Raw genomic sequence first — 23,949 nt, 5'->3', positions numbered from 1 at the left:
AGATCTTTGACAGAGAATAAATAAGATTCCGAGGAGCTGAGACCAAAAAGAAGGGAAACAACAATAAAACAAGACAAGCCAAACCAAACGAATTTTAGCTATTAATTTTACAACGTTGATAACATTGGGAATGTCAAAAGTGATGTTATAAGCTAGAGTTTTGATCGCCTTATATATGTCTGGTCAGGAAGTGAAAAATCTAAAAAAAAAAAATCTAAAAAAAAAACCTAAAAAAATCGGGTCATAACTGTGTCCGGGTAAACAGTATATGTTTATGTCTTTTTTTTTTTTTTTTTTTTTTTTTAATTCTTCTCCAGTGTCTTGGAATATGGAAAAAAGAGGATCCTTGATTTGGCTATGTAACAAATAGCTAGTTACTGTTCCCCTATTCAAAAGCGCTTTTGAGAAAGGATTAGAGGGAGAGAACAAGCGATATAGAGACCATAAGAGTCACCAGAACTTAGCATAACGCGTTACTGTTCAATAGGGAATATTTTTGTATCCATTGGAAGTAGAGAACTCGGTTTCCTAGTGGTATTATTGTTTTAAAGATGAGTGACAAGGTTGAAGACGTGCCCATTGATGTGGAGCCAGTAGATGCCACCACACCAGTTCCAGAGGAGAGAGTGGAGGAGACGGTAGAAAAGAAGGTTGAGGATAAGCCAGAGGAGAAGACTGAGGAGAAGACCGAAAAATCAGAATCAGGAAAGGATGCAGAACAGAAAGAGAAAGAGGAAAAGGAAGAGGAAGAAGAGGAGGCTGCGCCTCCTCCATTGCCAAGCAGGAAGTCTACCTCTTCGGAGATTGAGAAGCCTAAGGAGAATCCTATGTTGAAGGAATTGAAGGAGGCTTTCCCCGGTGTAGAAGAGAAGTATGTGAAGGCAGTGTTGATTGCGTCACAGGGACAGCTAGATCCAGCTTTCAACGCGTTGTTGTTCCTCTCAGATCCAGGATTCGAGAAAGAGGCATCATTGCCAACGAGACCAGTGCATGCCCCTGTGCAAGCACACCCGGAGACACCCCGCCAACTGTCGCAATTGGAGCAAGACGAGTTGTTGGCTCGCCAATTAGACGAGAAATACAACAAGCACGGCCGTTCCTCTGGGGAAAGGGCTGCTCGCGAGCGTAGAATCAGACGTCGTCAACGTGACTACGAGAGAAGGTACGGCCAGGGTGCGCAAGCCCCAGAGGGCACAGAAGACTATGACGAAGACAGCGATGATATGTTCAGCACGTTTGTCGAGAAGGACCTACCCCAGATCCGCGAAAACTTGAACCGTAACATCCAAGAAACAGGTAAAAAGATCAGCACCTGGTTTAGTGGGATCAAGAAGAATCTGACCGAGGAAGGCTCTGACGAACAGAGTGTCGGTGGGAGAAGCTCGCGGTCGAAGTTCAACTCGTTTGGCGACCGCTATGGCGACGACAGCGTGGATGACCAAACAAAATTGCAAAATGCAGGAATCACCTTGGAGAACGAGGATCTAGATTTCGGATCGGACGATGATGTGCCACCACAATTGCCTTCCAGAGCCAAGAGCAAGCATGTCGTGGCAGAAACCACGTACATAGACACTCCGGAACAAGCAAGAACGAAGCACAATCGGTCGCCTTTGAAGACCTTCGCTCCACAAGCCATATCCCCAACCAAGACCAAGGCAAAGGCCACCACGGAAACGACCCCAGAGACTGCTTCCAAGGACCCAGGCCCAATTACCCTAGAAGACAACGACATCGTCGTCGACTCCGACCTTGACATATAAATAAAACAAGACAAGACAAGCCAGGGACAACTGCTGTTGATATAGCTTAACCTATGTAAAATGTACCTATTAAGACTTCTTCCACTCAACGGTAATCAGCTAAATGTTACATGTGTATCTTCAATTGAAAGTAAACTTTCAGATAATGTAGATAAGGTTAAAATGGTGTATCTCATCATTTAGGTTGAGAGAAGTCTATCAACGACCGTCTTTGAGCCTTCAAAGACGTGTAGTTGAACAAGATTGCAAAGGGGGCTGGGAATGCCAACCGTTACGCCGCCCGGTACTCCGTACCCGTACCGTACTCGTACTCTTGGCTTCATCTTACACAACGGAGAGTACCTCTTCTATACAGCATTAGTCTTATTTCCTACTCTCTTTAATATTCTTTTTTTTCTCTTTCCATTTTTGCCCAGCAAAAAACAAGGCTCTGTTTCGGGGCTCAGTAGAGCAGTTAGGGCTCCGCAAAAACGGGAAACACAGCACATCCCCTGGCCTTTCCGTCATCCAGGCATCCAGGCATCCCGACATCCTCGATTCCTCCCAGCCGGAACAACTGTTCAGAAGATCCACCCGCGCCAAGGCAAACCTTCTCCCAAAATTGGTTCAACACACCTGCACACCACACCAGACATACTGCCATGTCCTCCCCTGTAACCCGCCCTTCACCATACAAAAACGGTTTGATTTGCAAGCGGCCCACAGAACGCTTCGTTACCCGGGGTTAGTATGTTTATAGCCCAGCATGGCTAAAAAAAAAAAAAATTGTTACGATGCGTCTTGAAGATTTTATATGGATTGAGTAATTTGTTAGAACGCTGAAAGTTAACATTACTTTGTAGTAATAGTTTTTGAGCTTATGATATAAGAAATATATGTAATCAGAGAATAAAAGAAGAAGAAAGCAGAATAGTAGACCGCTAACCGGGACTGGAAACAGTTGGAATATTCAATCCAGAGTGCTATAATAGGATATAGGGGAACTTAGAACGGAGGAACGCGCGCTAGGCCTCTTTTATTCCTTTTTTTTCTTTTTTCTCTGTGAATCTTTTGTATTGTTTCCTCTCAGTTTGTGTACGTGGGAGCAAGATTTGGAACAGAGAGCGGTGCTTTAGACGGAATTAGCTGTAGCATTTTCGTACTGGAAGGTTTGAAACACGGAAAAAAGGCTGCTGAAATACGTTTTGGATTTATTATTGTTATAAAGAGTAGAAAGGAAGGAAATCGTAGCGAAAACGAACCAGTTGATAAAGAGATATTAGATAGAAATGAGCCAAGGTCAACCACAGTCGATTATTACACAGGTGTCCCAGGACGACCAGGGCGGTGCTGGTGCGTTGCTTGGACAAGATGGGTCGTATATTGACTATGAACAGTACAATGAGGAAGATACATTGATTCATTTGAATATCCAAGAGAAGCCGTACTATATTACGCGTACGCAATTGATGTCTTTACCGGAGTCTCTATTGCTTTGTCTTTTCCCCAGTGGTGTTTTCATGTCCAGGGATGGGCAAATTATCACGAACTTGACGCCAGAAGACGAGGTGTACATCCCATCCTTCTCGACGGAATGCTTCGAGTACATAATGGATGTGTACAACGAGGCGCACAACGACTACTTGAACTTTCCCGTGAACGAGATATTCAACCGGAAGCCTCCTGGTGGGAGTGCTGGGGGCGGAAGTAAGTTCTTTGGGTTTGGCTCTTCGAGCAGTTCATCGTCGTCGCAGGAGTCTGAGATTTTGCACGAGAAGCCGGGCATCATTGTTCTTAGGGAGGATTTAGACTACTACTGTGTTCCGCAGTGTGCCATAGAGTACGAGGAGGGGACAACAGACTCAGAGAAGGAGTCGTTGCTACACGGTATAATGATGCAGATCAAAATGGCTGCTGGCAGTCATTTGTTGGGACAAACGTCGGTGTTTCTTGGTTTGAAGTCGTCTAATCGGGTGAAGAAGTCCTCGGCAAAATCATCGACTACGACCCCTGCGTCTCCTAGTAATAGCAGTAACAATAGTGCCGCCAGTAGCAGCGCCGCTACCACCACCACCCCGAAATTGGGGGCTGCAGAACAGCATCTAATGGACATGCTTTGTTCTTCTGGGTTTGAGCCAGACTCGGTATGGGGTAACAGGTACCAAGAAGTAGACAAAACCGTTATCAGTTCGTTATCTCTCTGCAGAATCGCCAACGAGACTACAAGTGAGTTCAGAGAAATGGTGGCTCAAGCCAAGGCAAAGTACGAAGACGACCAACGGAGCATTGCATCCTCAAATAACGGTGCAGAATTTTCACCTCTCTCAAAGACTCCTTCGGCAACGCAACTTACACCAACAGCTTCTCGTACGGAGACCAAGCGCAGGTCCAGGCTGTCAGTACTAACTGACAACGTCCGCTCCAGATCCAGGTCTAGAAACAGATCCGCATCCAGACAACGGGCCAACGAGCCACCAACGTTGTACGAACTTGTTCCAAAGCCCGAGATTAATACTAAGCTACTATTGTTCTGGAAGAAACCAGCAAGAAAGTGTTGGTGGAGCCAGGAACTGATCAACCTAGCCATTGATTTGCCAGCAACGTTTGAAAACGGCGTCTTGAAAGTAAGCAAGGACACTTCGCAGGTGCATAAATTTGAAATTCCCGTCAAGATACACATCAGAAGGGTGTGGACTTTAGAACTCTCCATTATTGGTATGCAGTGAGAGGTAACAGGAACAGTTCTTCGCGGACTAATTACTATAATATTAATATATCCCAAACCCAGGTTGCCAAAGAACGAGAAAACCAAGAAAAAAAGAAAACAACTCCATCACGCCAACAACAAAACAATAACAAATAATAATTTCGATGATCCAACCCAGTTAATTATAATTAATTCCTGTACCACGAAGAAGAAGTCACATATAGCAGTCCTGTATCTGTTTCAAACACCAAATCTACTAGACTAAACACATATAGATTAGTTTACCGTTGAAAACTTTACATATTAATCAGTTAGACACGCACATCACGCCCTACTATGAGTTACTAGACTAATAAATATATAAACAGAAACTGTAAACACAAACACCTTCCTCGTCTTATTCTCTAGTTTCAAATGTTGTGCGTCACCTTTTCACAGCCGCATCTTCTTCTATGTTCGTCACATGGTCCCTCTCCGAGCATAAACGAAAAAGAAAACGAAAAGAAAAACATAAACAAAAAGTGTGCGATGCCATAATCTAAATAAAATGTTTCAATCCGGATATAAGAATCCCCTTGAGCGTGGAACACATACCAGGTTACACTGCCGTTAGCGTGGTTCTCTGAGGGAGTTGAAAACTAAATAATAGAAAAAGACAGAGAATCGTTACATAGCTCAGCTCCTACTGCCTGCTGTTTGCTGATCAGTTGTAAGTATATATATACACACACATGTTTATGTGTGCCTACTACTGGTAACGAAACGATCCTGGTGAAAGGAACACAGACAAGTGAGGTATACAAACATACATTTGAGATCTTGCCTGTCCTATTTTATTAGTTAGGTTAAAAATCATCGCGATCACTATCTCTCTCTTTTTTTTTTTTTCTCTTCATTTCTCAGCTCCCTGGTTGATTAATCATCTCATCTCATCGCGTTGCCTCAGCAGATATAGCTCTGATATGATACAGTTTGCTACAAATGCTCTACTTTCCATATGGCACGTGTTCCAGCTGATGTGCAGGACACTGGCATGGACGCTGCTCATCCCGATGGTGCTACTCTACCTCTACGATTTTTCATTATATGCATATAGAATTACAAACGAAGGACTGGAGCGGTGTCGGCTAAAACGAAGCGTTCGCAACATGCCATCCAGACAAACGAAATTGTTTCATCGAGGCGAGTTGTGACCTCAGTTTGCTATCCAATGCTATCAAATTCAATTCTATCTGATCTTATCTGATCTTATCCCGGTCTGATCCGATCTGATCTTTATGTACATTTAGCTAACCAAGATTTTTAAAGCGTGATGCTTTACACTATATAGACGGAAATAAAAACAATAACAGGATATTAATAAATACTCAATCGAAAAAAAGATAAAGGGGGACGCACTATGTGTGCGTGTCTGCCATAGTTTTAATGCAACAGTAACGTTGCAAACTAATTAAATTCGGATTTTCTTGTTTGCTAACGAGCATCTCTTTGCAAGGGTCAGTAAGGGGGGGACCCACAAAAAGCTGAACGCTTTTTTTTTTATTTTTTAACTATCCGTTTATGGATTGCCCGGATCCACTCCGGGTAATATCATTTCAATATACCGGGTAATAGTAATATTGTACGAAGGGTGTGGTCCGAAAATTTGAAGTACTCTTTTTTTCCAACCTACAATGTAATAATGTATGTAGAAAATACATACGCACATTGTATAAAGTTTGAAAGCCAATTCATTTACGTAACTCACGTATATTAGTCTTGCTGTACAATTTTTGTTGCTGCATCACTAATCAAACAAAATCAAATAACCATACAAGATGTTCGCTGCCCCAGGTGCTGCTCCTTCTGCCTCTGCTCCAGGTAAAGAATCCAGATTCGAACAATTCAAGCAAAGTCCAGCTTTCCCAGTTTTGGTCCACACTGCTTTGTTTGCTGCTGGTGTTGCATTCATCCAATCCTCTGTGATTGAAATGTTGTCTCCACAATTGTAGATGCGGCTACATTTGCTGTCATCCGTCAATTAGGCTCGGATATTTTTTTATACCAATCTGAAGAGTTTTTGCTAGACTCTCTCTGCTTTACGTACTACCTGATAAATGTGTCGTCGTTGCCTGTATATACTTGAATAATAAGAATTATAATAGCATAATTGTGCTCATTTTGAGTCGACATTCTGTCCTGGTCCTTTCACGGGCTATACAAATCACAAGTCGGTGTAGGTCAGGGTCCTCCCCGCAGTTTTTCCGAATCGACAAAACGTAGTATATATATATATATATATGTGTGTATAATAATAAATACAACAATAAAATAATAAGAGAAGAATAAAATATAGAAAAACATAAAAGTACAACAAACATAAAAAGTATTACAAACTCTAAACATATCGTAGGGAATGGTATCCGGAAGACTGGTCGCGAGTTAGTCCTTTGGTTCTATTTTTTTTCTCCTTGTTTTTGCTTCAAAGTTTCATTTTTTTTTTTTTATGTATTAGTGCTTTCCTTTGGTAAATAATAATATACTCTAATAGGACAGTCGGACTTGTTTTCCCTCACCTATCCTACTAGCAAACAGGCTGCTCAGAGGAGGCTAGGTACAAGCCTTCATACCCCATTTATTAATTATCTTTCGCTCGATTATTCGTTCAGCTGCAGAACGTCAGGTATTAAAAATTAAAGAGAACAACTTAAAAGTCGTGGGAATGTTATCATGAGATTGGGGTTCAAAACCAGCTTAGTCTTGTAGGACGGTCCACAAGGCATATAACATACCTGGGAAGAAGAATAAAATGGTCAAAACAATGTCGAGGATACATTCGGAACCCCAACCACGGGCCATGAAGACGGCAATTGGTGGTAAGAAAATGGCTAAAACACAAACAAGGGTAGTGCAATAGACAATGAAACACCTATCCGAGAACCGGATGAGTGTCATTCACACAATATAATAATGTTAGTATATGGGTTCTTTTCCATTATAGAAAGAGTTGAGAGAATATTCCTCAAAAATTAAAGGTTTCCATCTTATATCAGAGAAACATACCAATAATAATGTTAATAACCTTAGCAGAGTCCATTGTGTGTATATATCTGTGTGTGTATATTCGATAAGATTGGTCTGTATTACAGCTATTCCGTTCTTTTCTCCAAGTAAGGGTGTTCTTCAATGTGATGGTTAGAAACTACCTCTTAATTTGTTTTTCGCCTTTATAAGGCTTTTAGCTCTTCCAAACTGCCTAACGGTTGTTGGCTGCCAGAAAAAAGGCTGATTTTCCGATTTCGCTGCTAAAGTAGGGTATAATGTAGGAGGAGCAATATAAATCACGTGGTTTTTTTTTCTAGATTAAAGGGTTTCTTGTTTCCAGCTACATCGTATATACAGTGGAAGGAAAGTTGCGGAAAAGGGCAATAGCAATGATCCCGAGAATGGTTTCGGAATGCCGATTCAGGAACGCAGCAGTGGCAGGAGGTTTGCCATGTGCCATCATTCGCACACTCAAGTAGTATAACGTACTAATATTAGGTAGGCTATGTACGTAGACTATACCGGGTTTGGGAATTTTTCCCGGTCTATACTTCTGCAGACGGAAATAGAAAGACAAAAAAATTAGGTGGGCCTGATTTGATTGATGATCAGAGAGATCAAGCCTTGAGGGCCTTCTTGACGATTTTTTCCATTTCATCGGGGTCATCGGTAGGGACCTTTGTGATTTCGATGTCACCGAAGTACTTTTGGATGGCAGAAAGCACTTCGAAGGATTTTTTGTCGTGGATGAAGGAGATGGCGACACCGGTACGGCCGAATCTACCGGTACGGCCGATTCTGTGGACATATGTGGATGGGTCAGCTTGGCCATTCTGTAATGTTGGAAGATCGTAGTTAACAACCATGGAGACTGTTGGGATGTCGATACCACGAGCCAAAACGTTTGTTGTGATTAGGACCTTGGACCTTCCCTCTCTGAAGTCGTCGATTAGTCTATCTCTCTCTTGACTTTGCAAGTCACCATGTAGGATGGACACCTGGTGGCCCTCCTTCTTTAGTTTGGCGTATAGTAAGTTTGCGGTTTGCTTTGTTTTCACGAAGATGATGGAGGAACCTATCGTTAGGAGTCCGTAGAGTTCGGATAAGATTGTATATTTGTGTTCTTCGCTGTCACAGTCCATGAACAATTGCTTGATGGCATCGACGTTGACCTCGTTCTTTTGTAGCTCAAGTGAAACGGCAGTTGGGATGATTTTCTTGGCGTATTGACGGACACCGTCGTCAAATGTAGCGGAGAATAGCACTAACTGACATGTTTTTGGCAAGAACTTTTTGACACGTATACATTGGTCACCAAGACCTTGCTTGTCTAACATATTGTCTGCTTCGTCCAACACAAACACTTTGATAGATCCCAAACTTAACATTTTTCTACGGATCAAGTCTAGCACTGTGCCCGGTGTACCGACAACAATGTTAGCGGTGATTGGTTTATTTCTCTCGAAGGAATCTGGAACAACGAGCTGTGTAGTGACCTTGGTAAACTTACCCATCTCTTGGATAACTTCCAACGTTTGTCTCGCCAATTCTCTAGCTGGAGACAAACAGATCGCTTGCGTAGCATTGACATTGGGGTCGACACGGGTCAACATCGTCAATGAGAAAGCCGCCGTCTTACCAGTACCAGATTGCGATTGCGCAATCATGTTATGTGGAGGATCTCTAATCAAAATTGGTAGAGCTTTTTCTTGAATCTTGGATGGTTTTTGGAATTTCATGGCATACAAACCCTTTAATAGTTCTTCCGATAGACCTAACTCTTCAAAGGATTTAACACTGTATAATGGAGAATTGGCATCGGCTTGCAAGTCTGCTAGATTTACCTTAACTTCGTACTCAGAATTGATGACATTGGTCTCAGGTTCCTTATTAGTCTTCGATTCAGTTTCCTTGGAAGCATCTTTTTCTGAGACATCGGTTGGCTTTTTTTCTGGTTGTTCTTCCACTGCTGCACTCTTCCCAGGTTCTTTGATGTTCAAACGAGCCATCAAGTCGCTGGCCTGTTTGCTCAATTCTGCCATTTTTTTTTTTTTTTCTATCGATAATTAGTCAATCTGTTTCTGAAGCTCAAATTACCTTCAAACGCTTTTAATATTACAAATAATGAATAAATTACCTTGGAAATGGATACTCAATTATAACTAAAACACAATTTTGACGCCTTCTCTTTTCAAAATGATCTAGTTGATTGTTTTGAATTCAAGGTCTTCAAACTGAACTAGGCTAAACTAAACAAATTCAAACAAACTAAAAGATCATTTTGCAGAGAAGGTGAAAAAAAAAGGAAAAACAAAATATTTAAAAAAAAATATCATTACCCGGGTTTATGGATATGTAACCATATAAATATACGAGGATGTATAAACTATTAATGGGGAAAATAATAATGAGCTGGAAGTGCTCGAGAGCATCAGAAAAGGTTCAAGCATACCCATCTTAGTTGGATTTAAAGCTGATCCACTTGAGAGTAACTACCTTAGCCGAGTTGAACTGAATATAGCGTAGCAAAACAATACTATAAGGGGATAAAATAAAATAACAATGGGAAGATAAAAGTCGTAGAATTCTGAGTAAAGGGGATGTTAAAAATTTTGAATATTAAATAATGTATCGAAGGAATTAATCCTTCAGCACAAAGAGTCGTTAAAATAGCTTATCCTGCCTTATGTTGGTGAGTTTCTTGTTTTTAATTGCTGTCTTTCGCTCACTTTGTCTTTTAGTAGTAAAGAGAGAAAAATTTTGGGCAGAAAGCAAGTAAAACATAGTCACTACTAATAATAAAGGACAAGTTCATTAAAAGATTTGAAATGAATAACGTTAAAAAATATGGTGATAAAATAGAGATGATATGCTTCATCTTCGTATTTTATTCTGCTTTAATCGGTTGCAACTTTATTGGCACTTACATTGTCTGGAGTCCAATCTAAACCTAGACGTTGGTAAACGTGGAGCTGACAATGGGACCAGACCATTGACTTCTCTTCCTTAGTTAATGAAACCTTTGTTGGAATTTCTACAGCGTTTGCTTGTTGTTGTTGCATCTGTTGCTGCTGCTGTTGAAGTTCTAATTCGTGCTGCTCTTCAATTTTTAGTTGCGAATTTCTCAAAAGAGCTCTCCGTAGCAGTGAGTTCTTAGATTTTTTTGGAATAGTCGATGGGGGAGGCATGTTTGGTTTCTTGACGAAACTTTGTTTTTGTTGGATGGCCTGTTGCCTTAGCTGCTCGAGCTTCCATTTCTTGTATTCGGAGCATGCCTTCTTGAAGTCAAATCTACATTGGGCCTCAACAGCGATGTTAAGCAAGTAGTTTTCTATAATGTTTCTCCATTCGGGCTTCGATAAGTGCATTACCGGCTCATGGTAACCGATATGCTCTTCATGTCTTCTCCTTGCGGAGTTCACGGTGTATTGGGCACTCGTTAGCTTGAACTCGTAGTCGAGGTTAGCCTCAATATACAAGTCAGAGCTGACCAATGTTGATATGATAACCTCGTCCGGTGAGTTTAGCGGTAAGAGCTGGAACCTGAATTGTGGGAAATATGGTTCTTGTTCCATACTACCATCGGCCTGCAGTGGTTGGAAAGCTATTGTCGGAAGTTGGCCGTGCCACTCTGGTCTTAAAGATTCGATGATCAATAATGATCTAATATCATTAACGTCCCAATCAAGAAGTTCTCTCTTGGTGAATTTTGGTCTACCGTTACTCATCAAATTTTGTGGGTTCATTAGGATCTCTGGGCTGTACATGTCATAAAATATCGTGGGTAGCGCTTGTTCCAAAGTAATGGTCAAAGGCTGTTGCTGCTGCTTGGCATCGTAAGCATCGATAACGGATGATGACTCCGTAAGCTGCGTCGATACTGTGTTGAAAGAGGGAACCGAAAATATGGATGATTGGGCTGCTGACGATGCAGTCATACCCGTTACCACAGATGCCGCATCCGAGTTGTATGTGTTTCCCGAATAGACCGATGACTGTGATGACGACACGGCTGAAGACCCATGGTTTCTGAAAGAGTGCATGGATCTCACGCCGGAACCGTGGTTCCCGGAATTTCCAGAACTCCCGGCTCCACCGCGTTTTTGTAAAAGTCTCTTCTTAATCTCGTCACGTGCCCTGTTGGCAAACTCCGGTGGTGCATTCACAAACTCCTTCTTTGTATTCCCACTGCCTACGTTGCTAAGCAATGAGTCCTGTGACCCACCAGATGGGTTCTCCGGTATTGTGGCTAAATCATTAGACTTTCGCCTTGTAAGTACGTTTGGCAACAACTGCTGCTGCGAAACGGTTGGTGGTGGTGAAACGAACATCTTCGAACACGTATAGTATTATCTTGAGGACCTTTCTCACCAATAAAATAATTTATTTCTGATCTTGTTCTTTTTCCTGTTTTAAAGATTAGTTCACACCTATGACTTAGAATTTAATAATTCTTGATAAAGCCGATTCTTGTATCTGAAAACAATACACAAGTTCTTCACTATGTGTTTTCGTGTGGTGGAAGCTATCGCTAGAGTCAGTATCTCTTGTCTGTCCTAGTATTCTTGCCTTACCTTTGTTTTTATGCGAACAATCAGTTTCAGTGGAATATATTAACAATTAAACTATTATTCCTTTTCCTTTGTTTTTCAATGGATGTAAAAAAAAGATAAAATTTCCTTTTTTTTTTTTTTTTTCCTTCCCGTTCTTGTGTTTTTCCTTTCCTTTGCCAGTTTTTAGTTAATTTTTTCTTGAATATATCCGTAAATGATTATCGAAAATGATATGATACGGGTGGCTGAAAAGATGGAAGATTGCAAATAGAGTAGTAATAGTTGTAATTGTAGTGTGATGATTGATGAATTTGAAAATTAATCTGTTATTCAGTTTTTTTTTCGGTTAGCAAAAACCTATATGATGAATGACAGTGTTTCGTTTTTTTCGATTGTAGCGTCGTGTATAGCGTTGTAGTCAATATATGAAAGCGGAGAGAGAGTACATTAAACAAGGACTAACAGATATATAACATTAAGAGAGAGGAAATCTTATTAGACAAGTAAAAAAAAAGAGAAAAATAAGATGAAATGTGTCAAGAACGGGATATATAGGTAAGTGAATGCATAAGAATTATATATATGGCTTTCAAGGATGCTTTGCGGTTATTGGCTGGGCGTAGATGTGCTTGTTATATACCTTATGTACCTTTATTTATATATGTGCGTTTATGCAGCTTGACGCCTGGTACGGAAAAACATGGTCGTGCGCGCATGTTAGTCCAGAACGAGAGTGGAAGAAAAAAAAACGTACACACACATTAAAAACAAGGAGAGAAACCAAAAGACCCAAGGTATAAACAATAGAGACCGGATGAAGCGTGCGCGCGCGGCCGCCCCTTGCCCTTGCCTTACTACACTCGTTCAGTCAGTCAGCTAGCTAGCTCGCTGCTGGGAGGCATTCGATTCTACGGGCGGTGGGTGGTCTCCGGGGGAACCTTGGATTGGGTGCTCCCGGTGCGTGTGGGCAGGCCTAGACCTACCCAGGCTGAACTGATTTTCTCGGCACCCGCACCCGCACGCGATTGTTCGGTGAGCAGGAGACCATTTCCCTCCGTCCCTTGCTTCGTCACATTAGTTTTGGATTTTAACTTTACTTCTCGGCCGTTGAATCGTGTAGTAGTTTTTCCGTGTCGGCCAATTAGTTCATGTTCATGTGATGTTTTCTGTGGGGAAATAAAAGTGGAGCAGCAGAGGACTGCGGACAAGGGCGACTCTCTTCCGGCAAAACTACTCCCAACAGGCAACAAAGGAAGTAGTAGTGGCAAAAAACAAAAAAAAGACCGCACGTATGGTAATTTCTGTGGAGGCACACAAAAGTGTCCAGAAAGGAACTACGGGGATGTTCTCTGTCCCGCTTTTTTTCTCGTTGCTTTTTTATATGAGCGGGACCACTCAGTCTGTTTCTATGGTGAATAGCTAGGACAAGGCGGACAAAGCGGACATGGTCGTCAAAAGTTCCAGAGTCTCAGATGATATTATTCCGGGACACCTAACTTAACCCACTCTTTTTTTTTTTTTTTCTTCTTCTTCTTAGAGGGAAGCATCCACGGTTTTTCCGCTTGGTTTGCCCTTGCCCTTGCCCTTTGCTCTCCTTACTCCCGGCAGGCCGTATAGGTGTGGTACTCACGGCACCTACACACAATTCCTTGGATTTGTCTGTGTTCAGTGTAAAAGATCTGGGGAGATTATCCGTGGTCATATGCGAGTGTGGGCGGAGGCCTTCCTCCCGAAGAGATAGGAAGGGACGCCAGGGGACTCTAGGGAACCCAAGCGCGGACCCGAGCGGACCGCCGCACATCTACATCTGGGCCGTTGCTATTCATTACCTCATTTTACTTTCAAATTCCATTTAGACTGCGGGCTAGGAACAAAGGCGCTGTCGTGTGATATATTCGTTCCCCGATTTTTTTTCTGTTTTTTCACTTTGTCACTTAATCCATAGGGCAAGTTCTCACGTGACGTAATCTTGTGGTGATGTATATTTTTTTTTTTGGTTGGTTTTCTGGATCTCCGAAAAAAAAAAGGAAATATAAGAAATCGGAGATCGAAACGGAAATCTTTGCCAGATCCAAGTGGTCACGTGGGTACATACGTATCTTTTTTTTTTTTTTTTTTTTTTAAGTTTACCTTATATGCTCGCTCGATGCATACACATCTTGTAATTTAGAAGAAACAAGAAGGAAGCATTGCCAAGGGCAAGGCTAAGACCCAGACAAAGACCAAGGATATAACCAAAAGACCTCGCCAACCACACAATATTTTGCAACCAATGACGGCTGTTTACGAGCTACAATGTTTTGGGTCAAATGGCAGTGGTCAATTGGGTGTAGGCCACGAGGAGGACCTTATGTTGCCCATTACCAGCTTTGTCAGTAAGGGTATCGGGATTAAGAAGGTTGCGTGCGGCGGAAACCACTCGTTGCTGCTCCTGGAAGACGGGTCTTTATTTTGGTGTGGCGACAACTCGGTTGGACAATGCGCACCAATAGGCAAAGAAAATGGAGATACTCCGAACAAGAGTTGTAGCTGGGTCTCTGTTCCAGGGAAGTACATCGACGTAGCGTGCGGCTGGGAATTCAGCGTCGTTATAGACTCAGAGGGAATGGTGATGACCCGGGGGAAAGGGTGCAAGGGGGAGTTAGGCGTTCCCGAAGTTACGGAAAGCGATGCTTGGAATGCATTGTTCCGAGTGCAAGACCGTAGGAATGCCACATGCCATGCAGCTTTCCAGCACTGCGCAGTGGTAGATCGAAATGTAGTGTTTGCATGGGGCAACAATAGGAAACAACAGATATGTGGCGAGAGCAGTTTGAAAGTTGTTGATTCTCCAAGAGAAATATACCATGGACGCGGAAGTTCGGAATACGTTCGTGTGGCTGTTGGAAAAGATTTTACCTTTATATTGGTCGATAAGGAAGGGAAGCAGGATTTGATATTGCAGGGACCACTACAACAAGAGCTCCCGCGGATAATCTCTAAGTTGGATGCAGATCAAACAACAGTTAAACAATTCGCTTCTATGTGGTCGTCATTGCATCTTCTTACGGAATCTGGTCATCTAATTTCAATAGGAAGAGGATCCCATGGTCAGTTTCTACAAAATCCCATTCCTAGCAACACCATAGGTTTTGCCGCTGGGAGCGAGCATGGAATTCTTGTAACGAGTGGCATGGAGGTCTACTGCTGGGGCTGGGGCGAGCACGGAAACTGTGGTCCCTTGCGCCCGCAGGGTTCCTCTTTGGAATCCGAGAATCACGTGACCGCTCATCATGTCAATGACAAAAGCAACGTAATAAGTCCGTTGAACCTCATCGGCAAGTACGAAAATGTTGAAGCCGTCTACGGAGGATGTGCCACAACTTGGATCATGACCAGATCCGATTAAGTAAAATTACTAGTACTACTAGTACTACTACTACTACTAGCTATCTCTATAGAGCCGGATGTTAAGAAGTACCTTTCCCATATTCATCTTAAAATATACAACCATAGCAATCGTTAATGACATGCTAGGCAGCTCACATGGAAAATATGTATAGACTTCTTGATTATTGATGTCTGGAGACTCGTATCACAGAGACAACTATAAACCTAGCTCCTCCTACAGACGAATCTGCAGGAAAAAAACTGGGTTAGTTGCCTAGTTTCTTTAAAAGTCTCTCAAGAAGACTACAGACAATTGCTCATCTGCAATCCCCTTACAGACTTAAGAATTGTATTAAACCCCAAAACCAAATTACAATTTATCACTATAGCGCGTTTGTTTCAATATGGGAAAGAAAACTTCCCAAGAGATGAGCCTTTTATACCGGACATTTTCAAATTTTGTTTTCATTTTCAATTATCAATTTTTTTTTTTTTTTGTTTTGTTTCTTTCTTTGGAACGTATTGTATTGTACGGGCACTGAATGTGAATGCTTCAGGGACTAGGTAAAGAATGGTCAATGATAACACTAGAATAAGGGTCCTGGATATAGTATATAGTACCCAAAAATTACATGTAGGTACGTCTACATATCATCAATGATCCATTCATTCATGTAGAGCCCTCCAAAATTTTGTGTAAGCCAGGGTTAGGCGCGCATACCTGTGTAATGCGGAATGCTGGGCAAGAAGAATACGCAAAAACGCAAATTTGCTTACCCGGATTGACTCTCCGGGTAACATGTTTTCCTCACCTGAAATAAGTTGATTCTCTGTTATTTTGGTTGATAGTTAGAAACGAAAAATAAAAAACGAGAAAAATAGAAAAACATGAAAACATAATTTAAGAAGGTTAGGATTTTTATAGTGTGTATAGTGGCAATTCGGATAAAGGCTACAGGAAATCAGAGGCAGGCACTGTACAGTCGCCTTGTTTAAAATTTAGGATTGAATTAACACAAGAGCTGGTCATCTATACAATTTCATAGAGCACGAGAGCAGCGAAACATTTGTCTTTTTTTTGTTTTGTTTTGTTTTGTTTTATTTCATTGTTTTTTGTTGTACTTTAGTTTACTTTGTTGTTTCCTTTAAATTCTTCGAAGTTATTATTTGAGTGATTGAGGATTCAAAGGAGATCATAGAAGGCACTTCATTTGTGAGATTCGGTTGAATTAACAAAGTAGTGAACAAAAATAGGAACTAGAATCAATACAATCGTGATTAACAACAGTGTGACAAGGTCAAATAGGGTCTGGACTACAAATTGAAGGGAAAATAACAGAATACAAGCAGCCAATGAATTATCCGCCTCCATTATCAGGGTTTCAAAAGCCTGGTGGGCAAGCGGTGCCTCAGATGGTAGCTACACCACAATCTGTTGCCCAGCAACTTCATCAGCATCCTCCCGGTTTGCTTGGAGCCCAGGGCAATCAGCACCAGATTCCACATCAACATCAACATCAACATCAACACCAACATCAACATCAACATCAGGCGGGACAGCTCAATAATGTTGTCCCTATGATGATGAACCAAGTACAAGGTGTGATGCCTGGTGGGGCTAGTGGTCCACAACAGGCCGTGGGTCCTCCCAATGTGGGAACTCCAAATGCGTCACAGGCCGCGTTAGTTGCCCAGCAACTATCCAATGCGAACAACCCTTTATGCCATCCGCATTTAACCGATCATTCTCTTTTAAACTCACCAATTTGGAAGCTACAGCTTCAATTGGCAGCCATTTCTAGACAATCGTTGGGACAGTCAAACGTATACGCAAGACAAAATGCCATGAAGAAATTTTTGAACAATCAAAACCAAATGGGTCTATCCAATACCGGACCAGATGGTAACCAATTGCAAGGAAACCAAACACAGCAAGGCCTACAAAACCAACAGCAACAACAGCAGCAACAACAACAGCCTCAACAAGCACAACAGCAGGTTAACGGTAATGACGCTTCTATGTCTCTAGTGGAACACACCAAGCAACACTTAATGGAAATGGCCTCATCAGGTAATGAAGCCAGTGCTGGTGTTGTCAATTCGTCTTCAGAGGTAAACTCTACAGGTTTCTCCACTCCTAATACTCCAAAGGCCGAGTTGCATCCTAACACTCCATCAATGCTCTTACAACACAAGAAATTGTCTCAGTACAATATTGACGAGGATGATGAGGTGGAACATCGTATGGTGGCACCATCTAGCTCAAAACACGATGATCAGTTATGGCATGCATTGGATCTTTCAAATCTAGCACTTTTCAACTTGAGCGAAAAACTTTTCGACTATGAGTTTTTAACCCGTTTGTATTTGAATGGTAACAATCTCACTTCATTGCCTTCTTCCATCAGGAAATTGAGAAACCTTAGAGTTTTAGATTTGTCCCATAACAGACTAACGGAGTTACCAAAGGAACTCGGAATGTGCTATCAACTAAAGTATCTATACTTTTTCGATAATATGATCACCACTATACCATGGGAATTCGGTAACTTGTTTAACCTACAATTCATGGGATGTGAAGGTAATCCGTTGGATAAAATGCTAGTGAAAATATTAGCCGAAAAATCTGTTACAGGTCTCATCTTTTATTTAAGAGATAACGCACCTGAAATTCCATATGAACACGATAGAAAATTCATTGAGATTTCGAGCGATGGAGAACCAATTAATGAATACGAGTCACTACAAGAAAATGCCGAACATTTGAATAACAATTTGTTAAACAACAGTTTCACGTTGTTATCATATAACACCTTGTGTCATCATTACGCAACTCCTAAGATGTATCGCTTTACCCCGTCTTGGGCTTTGAGCTGGGATTATAGAAGGGAGAAGCTCAAGGAACAGCTATTGGATTTTGACACAGATGTTATTTGTTTGCAAGAAGTAGAAACTCAAACTTACGAAGAATACTGGGTTCCACTGATGGAAAAGCATAATTATAGATGTCTTTTCCATGCCAAAACAAGAGCCAAGACTATGCCATCTAAAGACTCCAAAAAGGTCGATGGGTGTGCTATCTTCTTTAAAAAGGATCAGTTCCAATTGGTTTTCCAAGATTCAATTGATTTCAGCTCTACTTGGAGAAGTCACAAGAAATTCCACCGTACAGAAGATTACTTAAACCGTGCTATGAATAAAGACAATGTCGCACTAATCGCTGAATTGAAACATTTAGAGACCAATGAAAACATATGGGTTGTCACAACACATTTGCACTGGGACCCTCAATTTAATGATGTTAAAACATTCCAAGTCGGTGTGATGTTGGACTACTTAGAGACTTTAATTAAGCAGCAAAACCACATCAATAATAATAACGACATCAAAAAGGTTCCAATGGTCATTTGTGGTGATTTCAACTCGCAATTGGACTCTGCTGTGGTGGAACTCTTTAATAGCGGACATGTCTCATCAAACCATAAGGATATCGAAAAGAGAGATTTTGGTTACATGTCACAGAAGAATTTCTCTCATAATTTGACATTAAGATCAAGTTACAGTGTCATCGGTGAGCTACCATTCACTAACATGACACCATCTTTCACCGATGTTATCGACTATATCTGGTACTCTTCACAGTCACTACGTGTTCGTGGTTTGTTAGGTAAAGTTGACGAGGATTATGCATCTAAGTTTATTGGTTTCCCTAATGATAAATTCCCTAGTGATCATATTCCTCTAGTAACAAGATTCGAGATTTCAAAGGGTAGCAATACTCAAACATCAAGCAGGAGGGTGTAATAATTGTACCATTTTTTTTGCAGCAACTTGTTTGTTTCATTTCTATGTTTTTATCCCATTCTAATGATGAACGTCGTTTCATTTAGCAATAAGATTTACACTTCTCTGCTCTTGTAATTTTTAAATTTCATGCACATTATCAAGAAAGATAGACCTTACCATTTTCTCATTTCTTATCTGATAATAACCCCCCACAATTTATGGAATTATTAGTGTATTTAGGTTCAACCGAATCTTTCTGACACTAGAAATTCCATTCTAACCCCCACACGTACGTCAACTTTGTATAATGTTAGTCTTTATTTTCTTTCTGTATATTATCATTTTAAAGCCTAAAGTTTAATTTCTTCGTAGGAATCGAGTCATCCGCTTATTATTTTTTTGTTATCGTAATGAAAACAAAATATCTTGATAAATAAAATTGGGTTCTTCCCCTTCGATAAATGCAATCTATACCTCTCAAAGAAAACAACAAAATACAAAAATCTACTCCACCAAGACCCCTTTCAAGGATAGACATAACTAACTACCTGGGGCCTTGTGGTATATACACTCTTTTTTTTATCACACTCTTCCCTTTTGAACTGGGGATCATTATAACATGGATATTGAAGATTCCGGTACTACATTAATTGCAAGCCCAGGTCCTGACGCTACTTCCTCAAGGATTAGGAATAAGGATCTTTCTGATGAGTCTTGGAAAGAGAAACTTTTGGATGTGAATTATCTGGCATTTTTCCTTATTGGTATAGCTTTATTATGGCCTTGGAATTCGTTTCTTAGCGCGTCTCTTTATTTCCAGCATGACGTGTTTGAAGATACAACTATCTACGCAAAAATATACACCAGTACGATGATGACCGTCAGCACCATATCCTCCGTACTGTCTAACATAATTTTATCGGAGATTCAGCATCATTACACTGACCGGATAGTCAGCGGTTTAGTGCTGGAAATTATTGTGTTTACTTCACTATGTGGAATAGTATTATTCCATACATGGATTTCTCATTTCCTATCCTTTGTATTTATTATGATCCTTGTCCTGATCAGTTCAGTGGCAACTGCATGCTCTCAAACTGGTGTGATGGCCATGGCTAATGTTTTCGGTGCAGAATATAACCATGCTGTCATGGTTGGCCAAGCTGTCGCTGGTGTTTTACCATCGTTGGTTCTATTTATCGTGTCATTATTCAATCAGCAACAAGAACAAACAGCAACAGGGATCAACACCTATTTCCTCACGACAAGTGTTATGTCACTCATTTCTATCATTGTGTATAGGAGAAGTGACATCCCACTTGCTGGCGACGAAATGGTACAAGTGAATGAATTAGACGAGAAGGTCTACATTCCGTTCCACGTTCTTTTCTACAAGCTCAAATTCCTAGTCATATCGATTTTCGTTATATTCTGCGTCACTTTAATCTTCCCAGTGTTTGCTTCTAATACATATGTGGTTTCATTGCCGCTCAAAAACTCCCAATTCATTCCGTTAATCTTTCTATTATGGAATCTGGGCGACTTGGTCGGCAGGCTTGTTGCAGAACGCACTTTCAACTCAGCATGGTTCACCCCACGCAGGATATTCGCCCTATCCCAACTGCGTATCGCCATGGTAGTCGTCTTTTTCTTCTTCAACATTAATGACACACATAAACACTCGCATCTAAAAGCATTACTAGATCTTTCCTACGGCGCCTGGCAATTCCTCTTCGGACTCACAAACGGTTTACTAGGAAGCTTGTGCTTCATGAACGTAGGCAGAAGCTTGGACACGGAAGACGAACGCAAAGCTGCAGGTGGCATCACTAATGTGTTTTTGTCTTTTGGACTTGCATCGGGCAGCATCATAAGCTACCTATTCGCATATATAATTTCAAATATTTAAAAAAACTGTTACTTCTCGCACCTCAACCCCCCATGAATAAATGTTTATTGATAGACCCCGCACTGATTCTGAAGCGCTTATTTTTGAAGCACTTGCTTCTGAAGCCTGAAGCCTGAAGCCTAAAGCCTGACGGTAAGTTACGGTAAGAGCATAACGCATCACGTGATTAACGTACCATAATATTTTTCTATTTTTTCCATATTTTTTTTTTTTTTTTTTTTTTTCCCGAAAAAATAGAATGGACACGTCGAGAATATATAAATAAAGAGACGATCTTGAGATTGAAACATAACAACAGTGTGTTTAAATGGAAATTTGGTGTTTAAAGAGTTGTGTTTTTAAGGACAAGCGGTTAATAGTCTCGTGAATAATAGTGTTTTCTGCGCAATTTGGATTGACTCGATACATATTCGAAGATTGACCAGCGGGAAATGTCATCATCAGTGTCTAATGACGAGTTGCAGAGCAACTTAAGACGCAGAGGGAAAGATGTTCCTGAAGAAGTGGAAGTTGAAGGTGTATCTGAACAAGAGATTGATGACTTATCTAAGTACAAGAATGTGAACCAGGATCCATTGTTGAAGTTGGAGTCAATTGTGATGCCAATTGTGTTTACTGGTCTTGCACTATTTATTAGAATGTACAAGATTGGGGCCAACGATCACGTTGTTTGGGATGAGGCCCACTTTGGTAAGTTTGGGTCATACTATTTGAGACACGAGTTTTATCACGATGTGCATCCACCATTGGGAAAGATGTTGGTTGGATTCTCCGGGTATTTGGCCGGTTACAATGGCTCGTGGGATTTCCCATCAGGTGAGCAATATCCAGATTACATTGACTATGTGAAGATGAGATTGTTCAATGCATTGTTTTCCGCCTTGTGTGTTCCTGTCGCTTACTTTACGGCAAAGGCGATTGGATTTTCTTTGCCTACCGTGTGGCTATTCACCACTCTAGTGTTGTTTGAAAATTCTTACACTACATTGGGTAGATTCATTCTATTAGACTCAATGCTTCTATTCTTCACCGTTTTGTCGATGTTCTGTTTCGTTAGGTTCCACAATACAAGATCTAAGCCATTCAGCAGAAAATGGTGGAAGTGGTTATTTTACACCGGGTTTTCCTTGGGTTGCACCATTTCTGTGAAGATGGTGGGTCTTTTAATCATCACCATGGTTGGTATTTACACAGTAGTTGACTTGTGGAATATGTTGGGTGACAAATCCGTCTCTAACAAGACTTATGTCTGCCATTGGATTGCCAGAATTTTGTGTCTCATCGTTGTGCCATTTAGTGTCTTTTTGGCTTGTTTTAAGATGCACTTCGACCTATTATCTCATTCCGGTACCGGTGATGCTAACATGCCTTCTTTGTTCCAAGCTAACTTGATTGGTTCCGACGTTGGCGAAGGTCCTCGTGATATTGCATTGGGATCTTCTACTGTGTCGATTAAGAATCAAGCTTTAGGCGGTGCTTTATTACATTCTCACGTTCAAACCTACCCTGAAGGTTCTAAACAACAACAAATCACAACATATGGTCACAAGGACAGTAATAATAACTGGAGATTTGATAGAAAAAGATTCGATACCCCATGGAGTGAAAATGAAACCGATATTGAATTTGTTGTTGATGGCGGCAGATACCGTCTTGTTCATCAAAACACTGGTAAAAACTTACATACTCACCCTATCATGGCTCCACTATTGGCCAGTGCTTGGGAAGTGTCTGCTTACGGTGACAACTATATCGGTGACCCAAAGGATGACTGGATTATTGAAGTTGTGGACCAAAAAGGTGATGAAGATGTGACTAAACTCCATCCATTGACAACTTCTTTCAGAATCAGAAACGCAGAAATGGGCTGTTATTTGTCACAGACTGGTAACAGTTTACCAGCCTGGGGTTTCAGGCAGGGAGAGGTTGCTTGTGTGAAAAATCCATTCAAGCGTGATAAGAGAACGTGGTGGAACATCGAGACTAATGAAAACGAAAAATTGCCTCCAAGACCAGAAGACTTCAAGTTCCCAAAAACTAACTTTTTCAAAGATTTCATTCACTTAAACTTGGCGATGATGGCAACTAACAATGCTTTGGTTCCAAATGCAGAAAAGCTAGATAGGCTAGCATCTTCCGCATGGCAATGGCCAACACTAAATGTTGGTATCAGACTTTGTGGTTGGAATGACGAAAGTGTTAAATATTTCTTAATGGGCTCTCCAGCATCTACTTGGCCATCAACCATCGGGGTTCTGGTTTTGATCTTGATTGTTGGAATCTATTTGATTAGATGGCAACGTCAATATAACGATTTCACTGATCCAGAGAGTAGGAATCTATTCTTGATGGGTGGTCTTTATCCTCTAATGGCTTGGGGTCTACACTTTTTCCCATTCGTGATTATGAGTAGAGTTACCTATGTGCATCATTATTTGCCAGCATTATACTTCGCTTTATTGGTGTTGGCATATTTGTTCGAAATCTCCATGCAAAAATGGAAAAAATCCAAGTGTGGCAGAGTAATGAGATTATGCATTTACGCATCATACATGGCCATTGTGATTTATGGATTCTACTACTTCGCACCAATTTCATTCGGTATGACTGGCCCTAGTACCGATTACAAGTATTTGAACTGGTTATCCACATGGACCATTTCGGACTGATTTATTTCGCTCGAATCACTCAAACCTTTTGAGCCTTATATAGGTTTGTATATATGATAATAATCCTATATGAAGTGGTAACACACAATGCACGTAACGTTAAACAACAATATATAACAAATTAGGTTTTCAGAATTGTTTAATCCGTTTTTCAATAACGGGTTTTACTTGTTTTGGATTTCAGACGTAC

At 41.0% G+C, this 23,949-nt stretch overlaps 10 protein-coding genes across 10 annotated transcripts; 7 read left to right on the top strand and 3 right to left on the bottom strand.

The window, feature by feature from the left end:
• Nucleotides 1-551: 551 nt before the first annotated feature.
• On the top strand, nt 552-1,763 carry CUE5 (ubiquitin-binding protein CUE5; the record flags this gene model as incomplete). Its single annotated transcript, XM_022818745.1, has 1 exon — nt 552-1,763. The coding sequence occupies one exon, from the start codon at nt 552-554 to the stop codon at nt 1,761-1,763; it is 1,212 nt and encodes a 403-aa protein (XP_022675381.1).
• A 1,268-nt stretch (nt 1,764-3,031) lies between these two features.
• Nucleotides 3,032-4,468, top strand: WHI2 (Whi2p; the record flags this gene model as incomplete). The annotated part of the gene is made up of 1 exon (XM_022818744.1): nt 3,032-4,468. One exon carries the CDS (start codon nt 3,032-3,034, stop codon nt 4,466-4,468), a length of 1,437 nt encoding a protein of 478 aa, XP_022675380.1.
• Nucleotides 4,469-6,266: 1,798 nt separating this feature from the next.
• Nucleotides 6,267-6,440, top strand: TOM6 (Tom6p; the record flags this gene model as incomplete). Its single annotated transcript, XM_022818743.1, has 1 exon — nt 6,267-6,440. The coding sequence occupies one exon, from the start codon at nt 6,267-6,269 to the stop codon at nt 6,438-6,440; it is 174 nt and encodes a 57-aa protein (XP_022675379.1).
• A 742-nt stretch (nt 6,441-7,182) lies between these two features.
• On the bottom strand, nt 7,183-7,383 carry PMP3 (Pmp3p; the record flags this gene model as incomplete). The annotated part of the gene is made up of 1 exon (XM_022818742.1): nt 7,183-7,383. One exon carries the CDS (start codon nt 7,381-7,383, stop codon nt 7,183-7,185), a length of 201 nt encoding a protein of 66 aa, XP_022675378.1.
• Nucleotides 7,384-8,090: 707 nt separating this feature from the next.
• On the bottom strand, nt 8,091-9,515 carry DBP5 (ATP-dependent RNA helicase DBP5; the record flags this gene model as incomplete). The annotated part of the gene is made up of 1 exon (XM_022818741.1): nt 8,091-9,515. The coding sequence occupies one exon, from the start codon at nt 9,513-9,515 to the stop codon at nt 8,091-8,093; it is 1,425 nt and encodes a 474-aa protein (XP_022675377.1).
• An 855-nt stretch (nt 9,516-10,370) lies between these two features.
• Nucleotides 10,371-11,804, bottom strand: STD1 (Std1p; the record flags this gene model as incomplete). Its single annotated transcript, XM_022818739.1, has 1 exon — nt 10,371-11,804. The coding sequence occupies one exon, from the start codon at nt 11,802-11,804 to the stop codon at nt 10,371-10,373; it is 1,434 nt and encodes a 477-aa protein (XP_022675376.1).
• Nucleotides 11,805-14,298: 2,494 nt separating this feature from the next.
• ATS1 (Ats1p) lies at nt 14,299-15,414 on the top strand (the record flags this gene model as incomplete). Its single annotated transcript, XM_022818738.1, has 1 exon — nt 14,299-15,414. The coding sequence occupies one exon, from the start codon at nt 14,299-14,301 to the stop codon at nt 15,412-15,414; it is 1,116 nt and encodes a 371-aa protein (XP_022675375.1).
• A 1,334-nt stretch (nt 15,415-16,748) lies between these two features.
• Nucleotides 16,749-19,199, top strand: CCR4 (CCR4-NOT core exoribonuclease subunit CCR4; the record flags this gene model as incomplete). The annotated part of the gene is made up of 1 exon (XM_022818737.1): nt 16,749-19,199. One exon carries the CDS (start codon nt 16,749-16,751, stop codon nt 19,197-19,199), a length of 2,451 nt encoding a protein of 816 aa, XP_022675374.1.
• Nucleotides 19,200-19,800: 601 nt separating this feature from the next.
• On the top strand, nt 19,801-21,090 carry FUN26 (nucleoside transmembrane transporter FUN26; the record flags this gene model as incomplete). Its single annotated transcript, XM_022818736.1, has 1 exon — nt 19,801-21,090. The coding sequence occupies one exon, from the start codon at nt 19,801-19,803 to the stop codon at nt 21,088-21,090; it is 1,290 nt and encodes a 429-aa protein (XP_022675373.1).
• Nucleotides 21,091-21,521: 431 nt separating this feature from the next.
• Nucleotides 21,522-23,759, top strand: PMT2 (dolichyl-phosphate-mannose-protein mannosyltransferase PMT2; the record flags this gene model as incomplete). Its single annotated transcript, XM_022818735.1, has 1 exon — nt 21,522-23,759. The coding sequence occupies one exon, from the start codon at nt 21,522-21,524 to the stop codon at nt 23,757-23,759; it is 2,238 nt and encodes a 745-aa protein (XP_022675372.1).
• Between the last annotated feature and the right edge of the window lie 190 nt (nt 23,760-23,949).

This window comes from Kluyveromyces marxianus, chromosome 3 (assembly GCF_001417885.1).
Source record: "Kluyveromyces marxianus DMKU3-1042 DNA, complete genome, chromosome 3".
NCBI lineage: Eukaryota > Fungi > Ascomycota > Saccharomycetes > Saccharomycetales > Saccharomycetaceae > Kluyveromyces > Kluyveromyces marxianus.
This window is presented reverse-complemented; position numbering and strand designations above follow the sequence as displayed.